The sequence below is a fragment of the Dendropsophus ebraccatus genome, chromosome 15 (assembly GCF_027789765.1).
Source record: "Dendropsophus ebraccatus isolate aDenEbr1 chromosome 15, aDenEbr1.pat, whole genome shotgun sequence".
Taxonomy (NCBI): Eukaryota; Metazoa; Chordata; class Amphibia; order Anura; family Hylidae; genus Dendropsophus; species Dendropsophus ebraccatus.
In genome coordinates this window covers 45,473,757-45,499,424 of record NC_091468.1, presented here as the reverse complement: position 1 = coordinate 45,499,424, position 25,668 = coordinate 45,473,757, and the positions used below count along the sequence as shown (strand labels likewise).

At 50.2% G+C, this 25,668-nt stretch overlaps 1 protein-coding gene across 4 annotated transcripts in view; it reads right to left on the bottom strand.

Annotated features, from left to right (window-relative positions):
• USP34 (ubiquitin specific peptidase 34) overlaps nt 1-2,085 on the bottom strand; it is a 129,344-nt gene extending 127,259 nt beyond the window's left edge. For 2 of the 4 annotated variants that reach the window (XM_069955088.1, XM_069955087.1), the window contains exon 1: nt 1,712-2,085. In XM_069955088.1, the coding sequence (XP_069811189.1) occupies nt 1,712-1,754 (43 nt within the window). In that variant the 5' untranslated portion in view covers nt 1,755-2,085. The remainder of the gene's footprint in view (nt 1-1,711) is intronic. The other 2 variants (XM_069955086.1, XM_069955089.1) reach the window with 1 other exon arrangement.
• Between the last annotated feature and the right edge of the window lie 23,583 nt (nt 2,086-25,668).

Sequence of the window (25,668 nt, the reverse complement as noted above, 5' to 3'; positions counted from 1 at the left end):
TGCCAGACCCCCAGATCAGGCACTTGCCACCTATATAATACAGGATTCCTGTATGCAGAGTACTCAGGAGGGATCTGCTTTCTGCATCACAAACCCTAATACTACCCTGCTGGCCTGCATACATGGTGGGGGTACAGGATTAGGCACTTCATCCACCCCATTACTGATCCTTGGTGCCACCCATCCCATTACTGATCACAGCCCTGGTGCCCACCCATCCCATTACTGATCACAGCCCTGGTGCCCACCCATCCCATTACTGATCACAGCCCTGGTGCCCACCCATCCCATTACTGATCACAGCCCTGGTGCCCACCCATCCCATTACTAATCACAGCCCTGGTGCCCACCCATCCCATTACTGATCACAGCCCTGGTGCCCACCCATCCCATTACTGATCCCCGGTGCCCACCCACCCCATCGCTGATCCCTGGTGCCCACCCATCCCCATTGCTGATCCCTGGTGCCCACCCATCCCATTACTGATCCCTGGTGCTCACCCATCCCATTACTGATCCCTGGTGCCACCCATCCCATTACTGATCCTTGGTGCTCACCCATCCCATTACTGATCCCTGGTGCCCACCCATCCCATTACTGATCCCTGGTGCCCACCCATCCCATTACTGATCCCTGGTGCCCACCCATCCCCATCGCTGATTCCTGGTGCTCACCCATCCCCATCGCTGATTCCTGGTGCTCACCCATCCCCATCGCTGATTCCTGGTGCTCACCCATCCCCATCGCTGATCCCTGGTGCCCACCCATCCCATCACTGATCCCTGGTGCCCACCCACCCCATTACTGATCCCTAGTGCTATCCATCCCATCACTGATCCCTGGTGCCCACCCACCCCATCACTGATCCCTGGTGCCCACCCACCCCATCACGGATCCCTGGTGCCCACCCATCCCATTACGGATCCCTAGTGCTATCCATCCCATCACTGATCCCTGGTGCCCACCCATCCCCATCGCTGATTCCTGGTGCTCACCCATCCCCATCACTGATCCCTGGTGCCCACCCATCCCCATCACTGATCCCTGGTGCCCACCCATCCCATCACTGATCCCTGGTGCCCACCCACCCCATTACTGATCCCTAGTGCTATCCATCCCATCACTGATCCCTGGTGCCCACCCACCCCATCACTGATCCCTGGTGCCCACCCATCCCATTACGGATCCCTAGTGCTATCCATCCCATCACTGATCCCTGGTGCCCACCCATCCCATCACTGATCCCTGGTGCCCACCCACCCCATCACTGCCCTCGTTGTCCATAGTAACCAATCAGAGCTCAGCTTCCACTTATTAAACAGCTATGGTAAAATGAAAGCCGAGCTCTGATTGGTTGCTATGGGCAACAAGGGGCAGTGTGGTAAATGAGACCCCATAGTACAGAGCACAGGGGAGGTCTTCCTACCCTCACCCCGGGGCCGGAGGCCTCTGCCCGGGACCACGTGATATAAAGGTTATAAAACAGCGGAGAATGGAGCCGTAAAGCGATGCTGCCATAGACATCCATGTTAGAGCGCGGAGCATGGCCTGCAGGGGAGCTGTCATGGTGGGAGCTGTCCCCACGTCCGACCCCCTCAGCCCCCTGACAGGTGACAGCCCGAGGCCTGCAGCTCCTAGGCCCCGGTCACTTCTCCATCAATGACGGGGAGGATCGGCGGCCCCGGCCCGCTCCCTCCCGCCCTCACTTACTCTCGTTTAACACCTCCACCAGGTCTGCGCAGATTTCACACATCGTTCATGTGTCCCGCGTCCCGAGCATGGATCTAGCGCTGCCCGCGGCCCCGTCAGCCGGTCTATGCGGCGCCGCTTCTGGCTGCAGGCCCGGGGACGAGCAGGAGTGAGGACCGCGCTGCCACCGGAGCTCTACGAGGAGGGACGGGAAGATGGGGCGAAGAGTAACGAGGGGCAAGGAGTTAATTTCCCCCAGATGTGACCGAGGCGGCGACAAGCGGAGTCACTCACTGCCTCACCGAACCATCATCACCACAGCCGCCGCCATTTTGGTTGGGGATGCTCAGTTCAGCTCGGCTGTTTCCGGAAGTGATTCGGCCGTTCGGCTTCGCGATCCCTCCCAGGAGCCGAGCTGTCAAGTCACATGACCGAGCTGACAGGAGCGGGGAGGAGCCTAGCAGCGAGCCGGGCGGGAGCAGTGTGGGCGGCTGTGGCCTGCGACCTGACAACTGCGACAGGTGGCCCCCGGGGCATGCTGGGAGCAGCGGGGCCCCAGGTGCTGGTGTCAGTCCCAGCAACAACAGGAAGGTCATGGCTTCTGCCCTTTGACCCCTCACCATACTCCTGTACATAAATTCTCTGTAGGTACAAACCTAATATATCTGTGCAGGCTCAGAGAGGGAGAGTTATAGTGAGGTTCTCTTTGTTTCCTATAGCAACCAGTCACAGCTCGGCGTTTGTTTCTTCTACTGCTCTGGTAATATGAAAGCTGAGTTGTGATTGGTTGCTATTGGAAACAAAAGACTCTAAGGGCCTGTTCACACTACAGAATACGCGACGAAATTCTGCACCGAATCCCGCCTGCTATCTCTAACAATGTGAGGGCCCGCGCCTCTCCGCTCAAAGAATTGACATGCCAGGAATTGCCCCCCGGTGTACGCACCATAAGAACCTTTTCTAAACTGCAAACGTTTTTGAAACTATATCAAACAGAGTGTACCATCTCACCACCTCAAGGTGAACTTCAGAGTGGTGGTCCTACGATGGCCTCTTGAACGTTAAGGCTATGTTCACACGTGTGAGATCGGCCGTTCCGTGACCCGGCCGGGTCATGGAACGACTGGTCTCTGCCCGGATCATCCAGGCCGGCACTTAAGTACCGGCCGGATGATCTTTCGGGCCGCAGGGTTCTGAGGCGGGTGCATCAGCGCACGTCCGCATCAGAACCTTCCACAGCACACAATGAAGCAAGAGGCCGGAGCCGCCATTGTGTGAACTGAGGGTTTCCTACAGCCGCAATTCTTTTAATTGCAGCCGCAGAAAACTAACATGTCAGTTATTTGCGGCACTGCACAGGATCCCGGCCGGAGCGTATACCATGTGTGTACGCTCCGGCTGGGATCCCATAGAAATGTAGGCAATGTTCCACATTGGCCGTACTTTTACGTAGTGTGAACATGGCCTAAGGGTGCGTTCATACGAGATCCGCTGCAGATCCCTGCCCTGTACACTCTATATGGGCAGATAAACTTGCAGCCCGTCTCATTAACCCCCACCCAACACCACCGGAGCATGGAAAAGGTGATGTATACGCTGCAGGGGGGGGTTAATGGGGCGGGCTGTGGACATACAGCGGGATAGGCATCCCGCTGCGAGTTTGTCTGCCCATAGAGTGTACAGGGCAGGGATCCGCAGCAGATCTCGCTGCGAATTCGTTACGCGTGAACTCAGCCTAAGCCTACAAACTGGGCATGAAGGATCCAACTTGAAAATACCCACAGAAGATGGGTGGAGTACAAGCCAACAGGAGGTAGCTGCACCCCCACATATTGCAGATCAACTTATCTCCCCCTGTGCTGGCTGGCTCACTTGGTCACCGGTATGGGGCGAGTAGTTGTCTTCTGTGCTCCTATCTTATCTGCTGCCAGGCAGCACAGGGGGCTGCACTTCTATTGGCAGATCCATGGCACAATCCTACAGTCCTCGCGGTGGGGGTGGCGGAACGGATCGTTTGAATGAGCCCTAAGAGTTTAATAAATCTCCACCATAGATTCCATGACACCAGGAAGACCAGTACAGCTTGCAGGAGCACTTTGCCCATCAGGCCATGTTCCCACATTGTGTTCTCAACATGTGGCCAAATCTACACCCCCATCTGGTGATCAATGGCAGCGTGATGCTCGCAGGAAGAAATCTACACCTGTTTGGGAGCAGGTATAGATTTAGGCACCCGCAGGCAGGCACAGGTCAAAACAAGTACGCTAGTCTTTATAAGTGTCCCTCATAGAGATGAGCGCAACTTGAGCATGCTTAAGGGTAGCTTCACACGTACCGTATCGCTGCGTCTTTATCGCTGCATGTTTGGTGCGAACTTTACATGCGTGTTTTGATTTTCACATGATTTTCATGTGAAAATCAAAACTCGCATGTAAAATTCGCACCAAACATGCAGCGATAAAAACGCAGCGTTAAATACGCAGCGATACGGTACGTGTGAAGCTACCCTAAGTCTGTCCAAACCCGGAAGTCTCGGGTGGCTGAAAAAGTTGGATGCAGCCCTAAGGCTGCCTGGAAAGCATGGATACGATCATGTTTCCAGGTCTCCCCAGGGCTGCATCCAACTTCTTCAGCCACTGGTAATCAAATGCCAAGAATTCTGGTTTGGATAGATTTAAGCATGCTTAAATTGAATTGAAACATGCAAAAGTATTGGACCCCTCTTCCTAATCATTGACTTCAGGTTTTATTCAGTCCCATTGCCACAGGTGTATAAAACCCAACACCTAACAGTGCCGTCTGCCTTTACTAACATTTGTGAAGTTACAAAACACTTCTGATGCCGATTACTTTTTACTCACAGCAACCTCCTCTGATCTTCCAACCATACAGTTTTTGCCCTGAGGCCCTGTCTCTCTTTATTTTACTATGGGAAAATAGCTAGTACAAAGGTTTTAAGAGCTATGACTCAGCACATAGTCACCTTCTATGTGATTTACAGAGCCTTCAGAAGGCCCGATCAGCCACGCGGCCAGACCACACAAATGATCGCTGGATTGTTTATGCAGCCCTTTGCTGTAATCCACCATTGTCCGCATTGTTACACAGGGAGATGTGCAGGTGATGGTTGATCATTTTTCAGCATGATGGAATGGCCGATCAGCTGATAGCTAGCCAAAAATTACACAATGCAATATTGGCTTATGTACAGTGTGTAACAGGACCCTTTCACAGGTCATCCTACATGTATTATAATAAAGTAATGCGTTTACACATTTGAGCGATAATCGGCTTGTGTTAACACAGCGAACGATGAAGCGACGAGCGAGAAATCTTTTTGATCTTTTAACATGTTCTCAAATCGTCGTTGGTCGTTCACTAAAATTCCCAGAGCGCTTTTTGTAAACTGTCTTTCAGTGATTTACCCTATGTGTGAGATAGGCTTAAAGCGGCTCTGTACCCACAATCTGCCCCCCCCCCCCAACCACTTGTACCTTCGGAGAGCTGCTTTAATCCAAGATCTGTCCTGGGGTCCGTTCGGCAAGTGATGCAGTTATTGTCCTAAAAAGCAACTTTTAAACTGGCAGCCCCGTGCCCAACGGCTGGGGCTTAGATTGCATATGCATTAGGCTGGCACACCCTCTCTGTCCCTCCTCCCCGCCCCCCTCATCGTTAGGAATGCTCCAGGCAGATTGTCTCCTATTCCTTACCTGTGTGAATACGGAACATGGGCTGGATCGTTAAGCACCTGTGCAATGTTCAGATAGGAGAAAATGTTCCAGTGGCATTCCTAATGATGAAGAGGAGGGACGGAGGGGTGGTGCAAAGTTAGGGCACAGAAACTCCCGTTGGGCACGGGGCTGCAAGTTTAAAAGTAGAGTTTTAGGACAATAACTGCATCACCTGCCGAACGGACCCCAGGACAGATCTTGGACTAAAAGCAGATCTGATCACTTAGTGTAAATTAATGATCAATATGTTACCACCTGCAACTTTCACTAAAAACATCCTGTTTGGTTTTCTTTATTTGTAATCATTTCTGTGTTCTTTTCTACAATTCAGTGTAATGGGGTCTGAGTTTTTTTTTAAGTAAATTTATTTTTAACATTTACAGACGGGTCTTCCTCCTCCTCCCATCCGTGTGCATTATTTACAAGGCATGGTGTGGTTGTCTATTGCAGTTAAATCTGCCATAAATAGAAGATGGTGGTCTGGAAGCTTTCGTATTCTCAGTGTTCTTCTCCATATTCTTGTTCTCATATTACTCGGTGTTGGTCTCCTCCTTTCTGGTTTCTTCACTGTCCTGGGCAATTTTTATACTTTCATTATCTGGTGCATGTAAAATGAGACTGCATGTAAGAAGATATGGTCTTCAGATGCTGGCTTGTCAGTGATGACCACCTCAAAGCCTTCAGGATCCTGTTTTTGGTCTCTATCTGTTCTTCAGAAAGAAAAATACAGGCTGATGCATGCTGCAATACCCACTGTGAGCGCTGCAAAAGGAATGGTTGCTAGAAACATAATTTCTGCCAGCATATGTGACAAGCACCATCAGTCCAGGTGATATTTTGCTAATGGCCACAACTCCAAGAACAATTTAAGGCTATGTTCACATTACGTGAACATCCGGCCGTTCCGTAGTGTGAACATAACCTATAGCAATTTGAGGTCCAAATGCTTCTCCGTGATAAATCCACAATAAAGAATCCCATACTCTGTTTTCCCAAAAATAAGACATCCCCTGAAAATAAGACCTAGTAGAGGTTTTGCTGAATTGCTAAATATAAGGCCTCCCCCGAAGCATGCCCGCCAAACAGAACACATAGTTAATAAGGCTGAAAGAAGACAAGTCCATCAGGTTCAACCTAGGGAAACCCTACTGTGTTGATCCAGGGGAAGGCAAAAATCCTTATGAGGCAGATGATAATTGCCCCATCATGGGGAGAAAATACCTTCCAGAATCCAATGGCGATCAGAATAATCCCTGGATCAACGTATCAACAGAGATCTAAATAGTAACATAGTTAGATGCACCTGTGATTCTTTTTAGTCCGCTGCAGTTGTCCCCTACCTTCACCATCCATTGCAGAGCAGCTGCATGCAGGACATGACCGCAACCTGCCGCCAAACCCAATGTTCCCTTCTGCGGCTGTCACTTATAAACTTGCAGGCAAGGCATTGAGAGCCCCGTTGTCTGCCGCCATCCCCATTTTCCCCTTCCGTCAGATGTAGAGCTGCTGTGCTGTACGAGTGTGCTGTGGTGAGCTCCCCCTGGTGGCCGGAAGTTGCCAAACTGTAGGCTCTGTCGCTGCTGTGCACGTGACAAAAATTAATATAAGATGTCTTATTTTGGTCAAACACAAATCGGTATGAATTCCACCGGGTCTATAAGAAGCTCTTTGTAGCGTTCAGTAAATATATGAATGGTAGAGGAGCCAGACAGAAGGTGATCAGAAAACTGCTAAAAGAAATATAAGGCTGTAACCAGAAATGATCAGATATTCACCTGCCTTAAGACTTTCGGCCTCTAACAAGCCCAAAATGTGGGCAGCAGTGGCTGTGTCTGTGCAAGAAGAATAGCTGCCAAACTCGGGTATACAAATGGAGGTCTTGGAAACATTTGAAAAACATGGAAGAAACTGGAAGGTAGTGAGAGAAGTGCTGTATTCATGCAATGGAAAACTATTACTACCCACTGTTGTTAGGCTCCTATACTGTAAGTTCCCATCTGGTTAGGCCTCTATACTGTATACCTCCCTCCCCCCTCTGTACTTCTCCCCCTATACTGTACACATTCCCCTCTGCAGGTAGTCCCCATATTTTATACTTCCCTCTGTAGTTGGCCCATGTACCCTCTGCCCCCCTAGATTCAGTGTTTCCTACTGTGAATCTTCTTACCACTCCTGCCTCCCCTGCAGCTTGAGTTGAGCAGGTGGGGGCGGACCGCAGTCACTGACCTCCGGGAGCCTGGAACAGTATGCTCCCGGTGGTGGGGGGATTAAGGGGGGCAGCATTTACATACTCGCAGCGGGATGATAATGTAATATTATTGAAAATGACAGGTCTCTTATCCGCAGCGTTTTAGACTAGATGTGGCCCTGGGGGGCGTGGCCTAGCAATGGAGGAGTGAGGACGCACCTCAGCAGCGCTCCCGCCGCGAAGCCTTATAGCACCGCTTAACCCCGCTCTCCTCAGCCCAATCGCCCGGCCATATGAGAGGGAAAAGCCGCCAGGCACAGTCCGGTACCCGGAGTCAGCGTTCGCCCCCCCGGCAGAGCCGCCTGGACGAGTTCGTCAGCGCCGGGACGCGGCCTAGCGTCCTGCCGCCGGAGGAGACACCGGAGCCGGCGGCGCACACAGGGACACAGCGCGCCCGTCACCGGAGCCTGAGGTCTGTTACGTTAAGGGAGGGAGTGGAGGAGACCCTGCATACCACCCCCGCACGGACCGGAGGTAAAAGCCAGCGCCTTGGGGGCCTCGCGGCTACCGGCGCACTCACTTCCAGCTCCCTCTCGGCCACGGCGCCGCCATTTTCCCCAGAGCACATGGCGTCCCCTGCCTCCTCACAGCACAGCACCACTGGCTCTCAGCCTGATCCCACGCAGGCCATGACAGACTCACAGGCATGGGACTGGCAGGAACATGTAAAACAATTGCCCACCCGCCAGGAAATGGAGCACTTTGTACAACGTTTAGAACTGTCATATAAACAGGAGCTTACTTCCATTAAGGCTGCCATTCAGTCTGCAGAGGCAAAAGTTGATGAAATGGCCGCTGACCAGGCCACTATGTCAGCCCAGCTTGAGGAAAAAGTGGCTAGAGTGGACACACATGATTTTCATATAGCCCAGCTATACCGCATGCACGATGATAATGAAAACAGGAGCAGGCGCAATAATATAAGGATACGGGCCTGCCTGAGGCTACCAAAAAAGTGGATTTGATTCCAACCCTACAAGGGGTGTTCAGCTCCATTTTGCAGCGTCCTGTGTCTAAAGACTTGGAGATTGACCGAGCGCATAGAGCTCTGGGCCCTGTCAGCTCTGACCCCAACCGGCCGCGTGATGTTATATGCAGGCTGCACTATTATTCGATTAAAGAGGAGATTATGCGCGCAGCTAGAAAGGAGGAATTCATAGACTTTGATGGCGCATCCCTGACACTTCTACAAGACCTGTCGCGCCATACCCTTGCTCAGCGCTGTGCACTGCGCCCTCTGCTGGAGATGCTTCGCGAGAAAGAGATCCCCTATATGTGGGGTTTCCCATTTCAGTTGGTCGTGCGACAGGGAAACAAGCGACATACCCTCAAAGATCCATCTGAACTGTCCTCTTTTCTGCAGGCTCTAGGACTGCCACCGGTCCGACTTCCTGGATGGTCGCTGACCCCCACCGTGCCTGAATTGGGCAGCTCTGCACGGCCCGCACCTGGCAATGCTACCACAGAGGACTGATATGATCTTTCCTGACATATGTTGTAGTCATGTGCCTTATAGCCATGGGCGACGGAAATATATCCTCGCTCTTGGTTCGCTAGCCTGGAGCCCAAGGGATGGGCTCAATGTTGACAGTACTTATTTCTATGTGTGTGCCGCAGTTCTGTTTTTCTCTTTAACATCGGTTGCTCCTTATGTGTACATCTTGTTTCATTGCTGTCTTGGGCAATGGGGTTCATTACAGTCCTTAGAAGATTTCGCTTAACATGTTTGTCTAGTTTGTCTTGTTCGCTTAATATTGGCCGAGATGCTGTATACTAAATGGGGGGGTATATGTCTTAGGGTCCTTATACCACAAGCGTCACGGCTTATACCCACCGTTAGTTAGAGGGGAGGGGGAGAGGGCTTCTCTATTGTTAGGGGTTATCTACGGTATTCAGAATTTGCATTAATGTTTACTTCGCGGCGGGAGCCGCTACTCTTAGTGTTAGTCAGGTTCCACTTTTAGGGAGGCGCTATACGCGCTGGTCGTTACGTTTCTCTTTTTCTGTGGAGTGTAGATTTCCTCAGTTACAGGACTTCACCTGTGAGTCCTTGTTCTTATGGTGTCTTGTCTGTTAGTGTTCGTGTGTGTTTTTTTGTTCCGGTGTGTGTTTGTCAATCCCTCTTGTGTCTTCCCCTCCACCCCCCGCACTCCATTGGCACACATGGCGCCTACATCTCTTAAGGTGGCGTCCCTGAATGTCCGCGGCTTTAATGAGCCGTCAAAGAGATCGTACATCACTTACGCTATGCATAAACAACGTGTACATGTTCTTCTCTTACAGGAAAACGCATTTTCGTGCGGATCATGTACCTCGGCTGCAGACTCGCCATTTCTCTTACTGGTTGCATAGCACCAACCCTGACGTGAAAGCCAAAGGGGTGTCCATCGCCCTACACAGATCTCTTCCTCATGACCTGCTGGATACGTTGGTGGACCCAAATGGACGGTATGCTTTTCTCAAACTGAAGGTGGCCTCTACTACCTACACTATAGGAAATGTGTATCTCCCTAATACAGATCAGGGCAGGGTTTTGAGAGACATTTTGTTGGAAGCGGACGCTTTCATGGAAGGTACGCTGATAATAGGGGGTGATTGTAACTTGACTCTCGACCCCTCTATTGATACTTCCACTGGTTGTTCGGTGGTTCCCAGGTCGGCGGTGACAATGGTCAGGGAGGCTCTTCGTGTCCACAGGTTGGTGGATATCTGGAGGGTGTTGCACCCCACGGATCGAGATTATACGTATTTCTCGCCAGCTCATGGATCATACAGCAGAATCGATATGATATTTCTATCGCATACTGCGCTGATCCATACGCCTCATGCTACCATTGGCACCGCTCTCTGGTCTGACCACTGTCCGACGTTTCTTACAATTGGGGTCCCTGGAGGCGTTCCCACGGAATGGACTTGGCGCCTCAGCGAATCCCTATTGAAAGACCTAGTCTGCAAGGCTGAGATAGAAAAGGCAGTCACCGAATTCCTGGCCATACACACCCATGATCCTACGCCTCTTCCTGTGCAGTGGGAAGCTTTAAAGTGTGTTATTAGGGGGATATGTGTCCAACAAGGCGCTCGCCTGAAAAGGGAGCGAGGTGCCAAAATTAAGGCATTACTGTCGGAACTAGAGGATCTCTCCCGAAAGCATAAGCAAACCCAGGACCCTCCCCTTCTGCCGCTGATAACTAGTGTGAGAGAACAGCTTAGATCACGTATCTCTGCCATAGATAACAACCTGAGGACTCGCTTTAGGGGTTATCTATATGCAAATGCTAACAAGTGTGGTAGAGCTCTTGCTCGATACATCCATCCCAGAACCTCCCCAACTTATGTTCCTCACATTAGAGATCACACAGGGAAGTTAATTCATGACCCGCGGCTGATAGCCGGAGAGTTTCGGAGATATTATGGCTCCTTATACTCCATAGCTGGACATTATGCTGACCTCTCCTCCCGACAGCTTGATGCGAAGATCCGAACTTATGTTGATGCCACGGCATTGCCCCCTATTGACCTAGACGTCAGGGAAAGCATGGAGGAGCCCTTTACGGAGGGGGAACTGGACTTAGCAGTGTCCTCTCTGAAGAATGGCAAAAGCCCTGGCCCTGACGGGTTTACAGCTCTGTTCTTCAAAACATTCAAGGAACGATTGCTCCCCTTCATAGCCAGGGTTTTTAATTCAGTCTCAGAGTCTAACCCTTTCCCCAAACAGTCACTGGAGGCTCATGTCGTGGTCCTGCCAAAGCCCGGGAAGGACCCCTCGCAGTGTGGCAGTTATAGACCTATTTCCTTAATTAATTACGACATCAAGCTATACTCCAAAATGCTAGCCACTAGATTGAATGGGGTTATCCCTCACGTTATTCACTTTGACCAGGTTGGGTTTGTCCCGGGGAGGGAGGCGAGGGACAACACAATCCGTACCATCACTTTACTAGCACATGCACGTTCTTCTGCTACTGGGTTGTGCCTTTTATCCGTTGATGCAGAGAAGGCCTTCGACAGGGTTCACTGGAAGTTTTTGATGGCATCACTGGCGCAGATTGGGCTTGGCCCTGTCTTCGTTTCCAGGGTGATGGCCCTCTATTCACTCCCTTCAGCTAGAGTGAGAGTTAATGGAATCCTGTCGGAGGCCTTCTTGATCAAAAATGGTACGAGACAGGGCTGCCCTTTGTCCCCGTTATTGTACATCCTCACTATGGAACACCTTGCGGTTGCGCTTCGGTCCAGCGCGGATGTGAGGGGTATGGAGGTCGGAGGGGACCATCATAAGATCGCGTTATACGCAGATGATCTGCTTCTGTACGTCACCCGTCCTCTTGTGTCCCTCCCATCGGTGTTGCACGAATTTGAACCGTTTGGCAGGCTTAGCAACTTCAGGGTCAACTTGTCCAAAACGGAAGGACTTAATATTTCTCTGCCCCCCCAGGAGCTACAGCTTGTGAAAACCAATTTCTCCTTCCAATGGCAGGAGGAGAGCCTCAAATATCTGGGGGTGCAGATTCCTGCCTGTTTGGAATTGCTCTATTCATTGAACTACTCCCCACTGCACAGGAAAACGTTGGATCTTCTACAGGCCTATCATCGTAGGTGTCTCTCTTGGTTTGGACGTATGAACGTCCTCAAGATGGATGTGCTACCGCGCTTCCTTTACATTTTCCAGACAATCCCCATCACTGTTCCCGCTAGTTATTTCAAGCAACTACAGCGCGCTTTTATCAGATACGTGTGGGGAGCCAGTAGGGCCAGAGTTAGCGCCAGGGTGCTCACAAAATCTAAATCTCAGGGGGGTACGGGCCTTCCGGATCTGCGGATTTATCACGAGGCAGCCGTGCTCACTAGAATTATTGACTGGTCCCACCACTCTGCCGCAAAACAATGGGTGGCCCTAGAGGCCACTATCTCCCCGGTGACCCTGACCTCGTCTCCTTGGCTCCTTAAGCCTGACAGGGATGCACTTGCGGGCTGGCCGTATTTGGCCAAGCACACGTTTTGTGTATGGGAAGTTTGGCTGCATAAATTCGGGCTCTCCTGTAGACCTGGCCCCATGACTCCCCTTTTCTCCAACCCGGCTTTTGAGCCCGGACTGTCCTCTTCATCTTTCCTGATTTGGAATCGTGCGGAGGCGCCCAGGCTTCACCACTTACTGGTCGCGGCAGGGATCCCGTCTTTGCCGGAGCTCCAGGCGGGGTGTCCTGATAGGATCCTATCCTGGTTCACCTATAACCAGCTTGTCTCTTTTATGCGTGCCTCCCAGGTGGGTACACCTTCTAGCCCCGTCCTTACAGACTTTGATACTTGGGTCTTGTCGTTAGAGGGAGAGTCCGGGACATTGTCTAGATTGTACTCCATGCTCCTGTCACTGAGCAATACCGACAGGCCTCCCTTCTTCCCAGCTTGGGAAAGGGACCTGAGTGTTACCTTCTCCACTGAAGATGAACTTAAAATTTGCACTAATTCGCACAGCTTGTCCATTGACTCTCACTCCAAGGGGAAGAATTACAAGCTTCTGTCCCGCTGGTATAGGAGCCCAACTCTGCTGCACCGCATATATCCTGAGATATCGGACCGGTGCTGGCGCTGTCTCACCGGAGAGGGCCCCTTGATTCAGCGCTTCTGGGAGGGGGTATTTGCGGTATATGAAAAATACTCTGGCAAGACAATCCCACATACTCCGCAAATAGCTCTTCTCTCTCTCTTGCCTGGCTCCCTGGCGACCCAAAAGAAAAGCATACTGAGGCACATGTTAGCCGCTGCACGGTCGGTAATACCGCGTCATTGGAAATCAGTGGTGGCCCCTTCTATGTTTGAGTGGCATGGCGAACTTAAAGCGATACAGAGGTCTGAGGAACTAGTGGCGGAGGTACATGACCGCACAGAGAAGTGCTCTAAACTGTGGACACCTTGGATCCTTTTTGAGAGCTCCACGGACTTTCCACCCTTATTGTCTCCTTAGGTGAGAGAAGTTTTTTGCACCCCCGGCGGGGGGTGGCCCTGCCCTTTCCTTATGTCTGTAAGTGCTGTCTGTCTTCCCTGCCGTGATGTGTCATTGTTCTTTAGTATTCTCCTTCCCCCCCACTCCCCCTTCCCTTCCCTGTCTCCCCCCTTTCCCTGAATGCCTTCTTTTGTATTGTTTTCTGGTGCCTACGTGACTTGTATTCGAAGTCAGCCACGACGCCTTGTCACTACATGTGCCACACGACATTGGTCCTCATGGGTATTGGAATTTAAAGTGGCTATAGTTATACTGTATGCAATATTATGCTCTACATACCAGGGTTGGGCCTCCTTGTCCTACTCTCACTCTATTTGGTGACATGCTTACTATTTGTTATACTATGAGGTTTCATGGGCGGACTTGTATACGCTGATCTTATGTTGATATTTGTAACTTTTGCTTGGATTGGCACTGTCTTTATCTGATACCGTGTGCTATTTGTTTCCATGTCTATATCGAAAATCTTTAATAAAATAAGAGTTAAAATAAAATAGATGTGGCCCTGGGCAAAGTTGAAGGTGGGGCCCTAAATGCTTAAAATATTTTAGAAACAATTTATGGTCCCCATACACTTTTGTCAGCGGTACCCGCTGCTCGTGGTGGGTTCGGGTATTACACGAGAAGTTATTCTGGATAAGTTAGCACCAATCTAGCTGATTTTGCTTACAGAACCTATTAGACAGCTCAATTATGTCTGTGTATCTCTTGCTTCATATAGTACATAATAAAGCTATTACTTACCTTATCACGTTCCTCAGTGTCCTCAGGCCTTGTCTGTGCGACACTCTGGTCACCGCAGTTGCAGATCTCACTTCTGGTCCCCTCTCTGAAGTAACAGGCCAATCACTGGCCAAGACAGGACACCACCGGGCCAGTGATGGGCTGAGACAGGACACCACCGGGCCAGTAATAGGCTGAGACAGGACACCACCGCGCCAGTGATGGGCTAGGAGAGGACACCACCAGGCCAGTGATGGGCTGAGACAGGACACCACCGGGCCAGTGATGGGCTAGGAGAGGACACCACCAGGCCAGTGATGGGCTGAGACAGGACACCACCGGGCCAGTGATGAGCTAGGAGAGGACACCACCAGGCTAGTCATGGGCCGAGACAGGACACCTCCAGGCCAATGATAGGCTGAGACAGGACACCACCGGGCCAGTAATGGGCTAGAAGAGGACACCACCATGCTAGTCATGGGCTGAGACAGGACACCACCAGGCCAGTGATGGGCTAGGAGAGGACACCACCAGGCTAGTTATGGGCTGTGACAGGACACCACCAGGCCAATGATGGGCTGAGACAGGACACCACCGGGCCAGTGATGGGCTGAGACAGGACACCACCGGGCCAGTGATGGGCTGAGACAGGACACCACCGGGCCAGTGATGGGCTGAGACAGCACACCACCGGGCAAGTGATGGGCTGAGAAAGGACACCACCAGTCCAATGATGGGCTGAGACAGGACACCACTGGGCCAGAGATAGGCTGAGACAGGAAACCACCAGGCCAGTGATGGGCTAGGAGAGGACACCACCAGGCCAGTGATGGGCTAGGAGAGGACACCACCAGGCCAGTGATGGGCTGAGACAGGACACCACCAGGCCAGTGATGGGCTGAGACAGGACACCACCAGACCAGTTATGGGCTAGGAGAGGACACCACCAGGCCAGTCATTGGCTGAGACAGGACACCACCAGGCCAGTGATGGGCTGAGACAGGACACCACCAGGCCAGTGTTACTTCATAGATGGGACCAGAAGTTAAAGGTGCAGCAGCGCTGACTGGGGAATCCCACAGACAAGGCCTGAGGACACTGGGAACGTAATAGGTAAGGTAAGGTAATAGGAACGTCCGGTCTCTTATGATGTGTGCACATGGCCTAAGATGCAAAAGTCAAAAAATATTTTTATGCATTGTTTTTTTAAAAAAAACATTGTTATATCAGGACCAGATATTACCTCCATACTGTTACGGAAGAAAACGCACACATGTAAAGACCAATAATCTCACCACTGCATGACCACCGCATAATGACTATATACACTATGGGCGACATGTATCATCCGGCGTACGGATGATTTTCGGCAGAAAGTGCCGATTTGCCGTATTTCTTTATTCGCAAATGGCCGATTTGCGAATAAAATATTTGCATATCGGCACTTTCTGCCGAGTACGCCGGGGGGTGGGGAGGGGGCGTTACGGGGGTGCGGACTCAGAGGCCGCGCGATTTATCATTTTTTCAGCGCAAATATATGCCGAAAACCTACTCCACCTTTCAGGTGGCGTAGGTTTTCGGCTGTGCGCACCGACGCGCACGGGATTTATGTAGAGGCGGTCCGCCTCTACATAAATCTCCGTTGCGCCGGACATGCGGGGACATTTATAAGTCCGGCGTAAAAAACGCCGGACTTAATAAATGTCCCCATATATATATATATATATATATATATATATATATATATATATATATATATTACCACCATAGAGTGACCGCCACATAATGACTCTACATACACACTATATACAGACCAATATTACCGCCATACTGTTACAGAAGAAAAAGCACACATGTAAAGACCAATAATATCACCTCTGCATGACCACCGCATAATGACCGAAAAACGCACCCTATACTGACTGATCATGCTGCTATAAAGTGACCACAGCACAATGACTATATACACACTATATACAGACCAATGTTACTGCCATAGACTGACCACTGCATAATGACTCTATATATACACCAATATTACTGCCATACAGTGACTGCCTCATGACTCTATATACAGACCAATGTTACCGCCACAGAGTGACCACCGCATAAAGAACGTATATACCAACTATATACAGACCAATATTACTGCCATAGTGTGACCGCCACATAATGACTCTACATACAGACCAATATTACCGCCATAGTGTGACCGCCATATAATTACTCTATATACACACTATATAAAACACCGTATTGCCATAGTGTCATACGCTATTCATAGGAGCTGCAAAGGGGAGGGGAGGGAGCACACATCAGGAGCCCAGCGTCCTGCAGCCTTTGTGTGACCCCTGTTAGTAGCCATTAGCTGTAGCCAGGGATGGCTGCAGATCGCTGTCTGTGCGGTCCTGCCCCTGACACATTATGTAACTGCGTAGGGGGCCCTGGGCAATTGCCCTGTTTTGCCCCCCCCAACCCCCCCCCACCCGGAATCCCCCCTTACTAAGGGTTGTTTTTGGGATTAAGTCTACTCCAAAAAGCCTAAAAAAATGAAGCTAAGTCCTTTTTTTGGGTAAGGTATTATTTTCGGTAGGAGTGCACCTAGCAACAAAATGCTTACAGTATTGCTGTCATTTGAAATAGCTTTTGACACATCAGACTTGCTACTTTATGTGTTTGAGAAAGCGAGCAAGTTTACGGAATGGTGCAGTGGATTTTAAAGAGAAGGACACATGATTACTGGCACCACCAATCATGCAGCGCTACATAGTACCCAGGCATCAAGGGAATCAAATAGATTTGTGCCAAACTCAGGTCTTTTAGAACATGGTATACCTGTCAAGATACCAAAAACCTATTGGCACTGCCGTTATGAATAAATATTAATAATTCAGCAAGAGAGGTGATATACTAATTCTTTTTGCAGTTTACTTCATTTTTTTTCTTGCCTGTTTTCTATGTAAAATTCAATGCTAGATATTGGCCACTAGGTGTCTCACTGACTGGAAAACTGTATTCGAGGCTCCATCACTAAGGTAATTTGGTCTTTAGTAACAGCGAAAATGCTGAAGGAGGCAGGATCCGTTTCAAGTCCGCTCAGATCCCGCCTCTGTCACTGACTGGCTGAGCGGACCTGAGACGTATCGTCTTAGCAACCTCCGCCACCTCCTCCCCGATGCCAGCAAAAAAGTGCCCCCCGCTGGAGTACCCCTTTAATGTGCTGAGATGGTACACTCTATTTTATTCAATGGTTTGCTAAGAACTTCATTTTTTAAAAACCTTTAGAACAGATGTTGGTTTTTTTGTTAACTAATTTTATTGAAGTATGTACACCAATAAACACAAAAGGTTACATATACAGAATGTACAATAGGATCAGAAAGGTGACATACAAACATCAGAAATCAGTCTGCTGTTATTAAATAAAATTAAATGTAAATAACAAATCTCTCCTGGTGCGGAAAGCTCAGTAAAAACATAGGAAAATATGCAAAATGAAAGCAAAATAGATGGGCATCAATAGAACCAGTCCAGAACGTCAGGGAACCAACCATACAGAACCGCCATCTCCTAGTTATCATTTCTCATTTTTCTGTTTTTGTATGCCAGAGAGAAATGTCACAAATTGTGATTTGTTTTTTTAAATAATGACAGTGACACTTTAAGCCTATTTTCAAATGAGTGAGCAACCTTACGTTTCTTGCCATCACATTTCTCAAGCCTCCTTCATTTATCAATCCTCAGTCTGTCTGGTCAGATATAACCTACCACATTTTGTGATGCCACCTTAGGTTGGGCTGGGCACATTTTGACATGCATGATAATTCACCCTCAAAAGTTGTTTGTGGAACAGTAATTCCTCTGTTGACAGCCATAGTGGGAGCCATTGCAAAAGATGGCTCCTGTGAAGGTTTGATAACTGCTTCTCGTAAACCACCACTACCATTGGTGTTAAACTCAATTGATCAGGTAGGACAGGCTGTTAGTCATGTATAGCGTTAAAGGTTTTATGTAGATGTATACTCATCAGAACAAAATAATACAGCCTTCTCTAGTTATCAAATTTAAGGGGTTGCCTTTCTTTTTGCCAGTTTATCCTCTTGAGACTATCCATTCCTGTAGGAACGGTGCTATGTTTGCACAATTATTTTTATTTTATTTAGCTTAACTACAGAGTAAGAGCACAGTGTAGGGGCCTAAATATAGAGTGGAGGTGCAAAAAGGGGGGTAACTACAGAGTGGGGGCACAATAGGGGTCTATCTACAGTGTGAGGCACAAAAGAGAGGCCTAACTGTAGTGTAGTGCAGAAGTTCAGACAACTGTACCTAACTACAGTGTGGGTGCACAAAAGGGGCCTAACTACAATGTGGTGACACACAGGGGGCCCAACCACAGTGTGGTGGCACAAATGAGGCCTAAATACAGTGTGGGCAGTGGCGTAGCCACCGTGGTCGCGGGGGTCGCCGCCGCGACCGGGCCCGCCACAAGGGGGGCCCGCGGGGCCCCCCGATCAATCACTCTTGTGACCGCAAGCATTGTTTTGCTTGCGGTCACAAGAGTCTGGCTCCGTCTTTCCCACGGCTGCCGGGGGTGTCGCGTCTTACCCCCGGCAGCGCGCGCATCCCAGAACTCCCTGCGCGCCTTGGGCCCTGACTTCCGGTTTCCGGCGCGCAGGGAGTTCTGGGATGCGCGCGCTGCTGGGGATAAGACGCGACACCCCCGGCAGCCGCGCAGCAGCCGGGGACAGATCGAAGGAGTGAATCTATAAGGAAGGGGGGGAGAGAAGGGGGCATCTATAACTAAGAGGGCATCTATAAGGAAGGGGGGGAGAAGAGGAGGGGGCATCTATAAGGAAGGGGGGAGAAGGGAAGGGGGCATCTATAAGGAAGGGGGGGGAGAGAAGGGGGCATCTATAACTAAGGGGGCATCTATAAGGAAGGGGGGGAGAAGAGGAGGGGGCATCTATAAGGAAGGGGTGAGAAGGGAAGGGGGCATCTATAAGGAAGGGGGCATCTATAAGGAAGGGGGGGGAGAAGAGGAGGGGGCATCTATAAGGAAGGGGGGGGAGAGAAGGGGGCATCTATAAGGAAGGGGGGGGGAGAGAAGGGGGCATCTATAAGGAAGGGGGCATCTATAAGGAAGGGGGGGGGAGAAGAGGAGGGGGCATCTATAAGGAAGGGGGGGGGGAGAGAAGGGGGCATCTATAAGGAAGGGGGGGGAGAAGAGAAGGGGGCATCTATAAGGAAGGGGGGGGGGGGAGAAGAGAAGGGGGCATCTATAAGGAAGGGGGGGGGGGGGAAGAGGAGGGGGCATCTATAAGGAAGGGGGGAGAAGAGAAGGGGGCATCTATAAGGAAGGGGGGGAAGAGAGGGGGCATCTATAAGGAAGGGGGGGGAGAGAAGGGGGCATCTATATGGAAGGGGGGGAAGAGAAGGGGGCATCTATAAGGAAGGGGGGGAGAAGAGAAGGGGGCATCTATAAGGAAACGGGGGGAGAGAAGGGGGCATCTATAAGGAAGGGGGGGCAAGAGAAGGGGGCATCTATAAGGAAGGGGGGGAAGAGAAGGGGGCATCTATAAGGAATGGGGGGAGAAGAGAAGGGGGCGTCTATAAGGAAGGGGGGAGGGGGACATCTATAAGGAAGGGGGGAGAGGGGGGCATCTATAAGGGAGGGGGGAGAGGGGGACCGTCTATAAGGAAGGGGGGGAGGGGGACATCTATAAGGGGGGGGAGAGAGGGCCATCTATAAGGGGGGGACACCATAGGGGGAGAGCAGGCAGCCGGGGCTAGGACGCGGCATCAGACGGCAGCCGCGCATCAGACGGGGTGACAGGAAAAAGGCTCGACGGGGGAGCGTGTTGTTAGGTGAGTTTTTTTCTTTTTTTTTTAAACTTGCTTTCCTCGGAAGGGGGCATCTATAAGGAAGGGGGGGGGGGAGAAGGGGGCATATATAAGGAAGGGGAGGGAGGAGAGAAGGGGGCATCTATAAGGAAGGGGGGGAAGAGGAGGGGGCATCTATAAGGAAGGGGGGGGGAGAAGGGGGCATCTATAAGGAAGGGGAGGGAGAGAAGGGGGCATCTATAAGGAAGGGGGGGGGAGAGAAGGGGGCATCTATAAGGAAGGGGGGGGGGAGAAGAGGAGGGGGCATCTATAAGGAAGGGGGGGAGAAGAGAAGGGGGCATCTATAAGGAAGGGGGGGAGAAGAGGAGGGGGCATCTATAAGGAAGGGGGGGAGAGAAGGGGGCATCTATAAGGAAGGGGGGGAGAGAAGGGGGCATCTATAACTAAGAGGGCATCTATAAGGAAGGGGGGGAGAAGAGGAGAGTCATCTATAAGGAAGGGGGGAGAAGGGAAGGGGGCATCTATAAGGAAGGGGGGAGAGAAGGGGGCATCTATAAGGAAGGGGGGGAGAGAAGGGGGCATCTATAACTAAGGGGGCATCTATAAGGAAGGAGGGGAGAAGAGGAGGGGGCATCTATAAGGAAGGGGTGAGAAGGGAAGGGGGCATCTATAAGGAAGGGGGCATCTATAAGGAAGGGGGGGGGGGAGAGAAGGGGGCATCTATAAGGAAGGGGGGGAGAGAAGGGGGCATCTATAAGGAAGGGGGCATCTATAAGGAAGGGGGGGGGAGAAGAGGAGGGGGCATCTATAAAGAAGGGGGGGGAGAGAAGGGGGCATCTATAAGGAAGGGGGGGAGAGAAGGGGGCATCTATAAGGAAGGGGGGGAGAAGAGAAGGGGGCATCTATAAGGAAGGGGGGGGGAAGAGGAGGGGGCATCTATAAGGAAGGGGGGAGAAGAGAAGGGGGCATCTATAAGGAAGGGGGGGAAGAGAGGGGGCATCTATAAGGAAGGGGGGGGAGAGAAGGGAGCATCTATATGGAAGGGGGGGGAGAGAAGGGGGCATCTATAAGGAAGGGGGGGAGAAGAGAAGGGGGCATCTATAAGGAAACGGGGGGAGAGAAGGGGGCATCTATAAGGAAGGGGGGGCAAGAGAAGGGGGCATCTATAAGGAAGGGGGGGAAGAGAAGGGGGCATCTATAAGGAATGGGGGGAGAAGAGAAGGGGGCGTCTATAAGGAAGGGGGGAGGGGGACATCTATAAGGAAGGGGGGGAGGGGGACATCTATAAGGGGGGGGAGAGAGGGCCATCTATAAGGGGGGGACACCATAGGGGGAGAGCAGGCCATCTATAAGGGGAGAACATAGGGGGAGAGGGGGACAACATAGGGGGAGAGGGGGATATAAACGTACAACATTGGGGGAGAGGGGAACATCTATAAGGGGACAATAAAGGGGGAAAGGGGGCCATCTATAAGGGGACAATATAGGGGAAGAGGGGGCCATCTATAGGGGGGGCAACATAGGGGACCATCTATAAGGGGACAACATGGGGGGCATCTATAAGGGGGACAGCGGGGGGGGGGCAACATAAGGAAGCTATCTATAAGGAGGGGCGACAGAGAGGAGGGCCATATACTAAAATGGGATCACATAGAGTCAGCCTGCCCACTAAATGTGGGTGTAAAGGGGCCAATACAGATGTGCAGTTGGTAGAGATGGTGATGGTGAGTGTGGAGCCTAATATGTCTGTCTGGCAGATTCTGTGGATTCGTGGCCCGGAAAGGTTCTCATAACGGCCCAGGACAGATGGAAAAGAAAATGAAAAGGGAAGAACTCCGATCAGAGAAGACGTCTCCTGTAACCTGATGTAACTGTACTGTAATTTTTATGGTGTACAGAACCTGTGTAGAGCTGAGTGTCTTGATGGCATAGTGGTCGGTCAGAGGAGGGGGCCTCAATCAAAAGTTTGCTATGGGGCCCAGCCATTTCTAGTTACGCCCCTGGGGCCATCTATGAGGGTGGGGGGAAAGAGGAGCCATCTATGAGGGTGGGGGGAAAGAGGGGCCATCTATGAGGGTGGGGGGAAAGAGGGGGGCCATCTATGAGGGGGGGGGGAAAGGGGCCATCTATAAGGGAGGGAGGAAGGGGACCATCTATAAAGGGGGGGAAAGGGGACCATCTATAAGGGAGGGGGGGAAAGGGACCATCTATAAGGGAGGGGGGGGAAGGGGACCATCTATAAGGGAGGGGGGGAAGGGGACCATCGATAAGGGAGGGGGGGGGGGAAGGGGACCATCTATAAGGGAGGGTGGGGGGAGAGGGGGCCATCTATAAGGGAGGGTGGGGGGAGAGGGGACCATCCATAAGGGAGGGTGAGGAGAGAGGGGGCCATCTATAAGGGAGGGGGCCATCTATAAGGGAGGGGGTAGAGGGGGCCATCTATAAGGGAGGGGGTAGAGGGGGCCATCTATTTGGGGGGGCAACATAGGGGGAGAGGGAATACACAGAGGGGGGCATATATTATTAGGAGGTCACATAGAGTCAGGGCTACCCACTAAATGAGGGTGTAAAGGGGACAGTACAGATGTGCAGTGTGTAGAGAGATGGAGATGGTGTCAGAGTGTGGAGCCTAATATGTCTGTCTGGCAGATTCTGTGGATTCGTGGCTTGGAGAAGTTCTCATAACGGCCTAGGACGGATGGAGAAGATGATGAAAAGGAAAGAACTCCGATCAGAAAAGACGTCTCCTGTGAGTCACCTGATATAACTGCACAGTAATGTATATGGTGTATAGAGCCTGTGTAGAGCTGGGGCCACCTCTATATGACTGGATGAGGTGATTTAGTATACTGGATTTGGTCAGTAACAATATGGTGGTGATGGTAGTGGTTGTGGTGTGGCGGTAATGTTTCCTCCCTATATACTGGTATTACTGGTAATATTGGTCTCAGTATACAGGATTTGGTCGGTAACAATATGGCGGTAATAGGTAATATCTGTCTTGGTGTGTGTGTGTGTGTGTATATATATATATATATATATATATATATATATATATACATACAGTGGTACCTTGGTTTAAGAGTAACTTCGTTTAAGAGCGTTTTGGTTTAAGAGCTCACAGTTTTTCAAATTGTGACTTGGTTTAAGAGCATTGCTTTGGTTTAAGAACTTCCTGTATTGGGTGGGAGCGCGAGTGGAGAAGGGGCATGGCCTGCATAGCGGGGTCTACAGCACTGTACTCTAAACACCTTCCAAATCATAGCAGATCCCCTTCAGGCTGGGGCTTACATCAGGGGACAGGACTGTGTGGGGGGGGGGGGGTAATCTCTCCATAGCTGTAACCCCTCTCTCCCCGGACAGAGAGTGCTGCTATACTGTGCCCACATCTGCCCTGCTCATTCCTTCATGCTCCCTGCAGTCTCTGTCAGCCCTTGTGTTTCCCATCCTCTCCATTACTGTACAGTACAGAATAATAAATATATTTGGGGTGTGGAACCAATTGTCTGCATTTACATGATTTCTTATAGGAAAATTTGCTTTGGTTTAAGTGTGGATTTGGATTACAAGCACGGTCCTGGAACGAATTATGCTCATAATCCAAGGCACCACTGTGTGTGTATATATATATATATATATATATATATATATATATATACACACACACACAACAATAGCATCACTTGGTCGTGAAAGGAGGGGGGGGCCCATGTTGGCCTCTCGCACCAGGGCCCAGGAGACATTAGCTACGCCCCTGAGTGTGGGGGTTCAAATGGGGGGCTTAAATAAGCAGTGACGGCACAAACGAGGGCTTAACTACAAAATGTGTAATAAAGGGGAAAATAACTACAGCGTGGGGACACCATTAGGGGCCTAACTATAGTGTTAAAGGGGTACTGCGACGGTAAAGAATTATTGACAGAATAACACACATTACAAAGTTATACAACTTGTAATGTATGTTAGGTCTGTGAATGGCCCCCTTCCCCGTGTCCCACCACCCCCACCCGTGTACCCGGAAGTGTGGTGCGCTATGCATACCTGTCACGTGCCGACTCGTCTCCGATCTTCAGTCTGCGATGTCGTCTTCGGATCGGAGACGAGTCGGCACGTGACAGGTATGTATAGCGCACCACACTTCCGGGTACACAGGTGGGGGTGGTGGGACACGGGGAAGGGGGCCATTCACACACATAACATACATTACAAAGTTGTATAACTTTGTAATGTGTGTTATTCTGTCAATAATTCTTTACCGCCGCGCTACCCCTTTAATGCACAAAGAGAGGGCCAACCTACATTGTAAGGTCAAAAAAGGGGGGCTTAACTACACTAAAGGGCCAAAACTACAATGTGGGTGCGTTTTTTTTAACGGTCAAAAAAGTAGTGTCAACGGTACTTTATTGTGCGTAAAAAAAAACTCATCCGTTTTGGTCTGTTTTTTTTTATAATGGAAGTCAATGGAAAAACTAATCAAAAACGGATGCACACAAATGCATCTGTTTTTTGCAATCCTTTTTTTTAAAAAAAAAACGGTTCCGTTAAACGGATGCTGAAAACGCAGTGTGAACCTAGCCTTATAGTTTTTTTTTGCCAGAATGCCAGGATGCTCCTTGGAATTAAACCTTTGGTATTTTTAGAATTTCATTGTCATAATTTTGTGTTAAATATGGTTTTCCAAAGCTAAATCCTATCATCTGCTAGGTCATAAGTATATGATTGGTAGAGATACTATTGCTGGGACCACCATGATTCAAATGAATGGGGGCTTCATGTCCACCTGGTTAAATGAAGTAGAAGGCATGCATGTTACTGCTCCATTCAAAGTCTACGAAGGTGATGAAGTTAGCCACAAAGCTACTTTGCTGCAGACTGAAACAGGAACTGATGATACCATGATGTCTTGTGGACATCCATTATTCTTTCAGCTGCAATGACTACTAAAAGGTCATTTAAATGGATGTACATTATGGACTGCAAAATGTATTACAGACCTGAGAAAAAAAGGAAACAGCGCTTCTCCTATTGGATTGACAGAATTTATTCCTGCCCTAGAAAGACAACAATGTGCCTTAAAGGGGGTTTCCAGGCAGTAAAGTTTCCATGTATATGCTCAGGGAGAGGGTGATTACAAAAATAACATGCACTTAACTCCCTGGTTAAACATTGAGCTGCCTGGGCCTGGATGCACCACCACATCAAGAGTCCAAGAATTCACAGCTATAGGGGTGTCAACTATTAAAACTTAAAGGGGTTACCCACTTTATAGTAAAATTGTTCAGTGTACAGTATAAGGCTGGGTTCACACTACATATATTTCAGTCAGTATTGTGGTCCTCATATTGCAACCAAAACCAGGAGTGGATTGAAAAAAACAGAAAGGATCTGTTCACACAATGTTGAAATTGAGTGGATGGCCGCCATTTAATGGCAAATA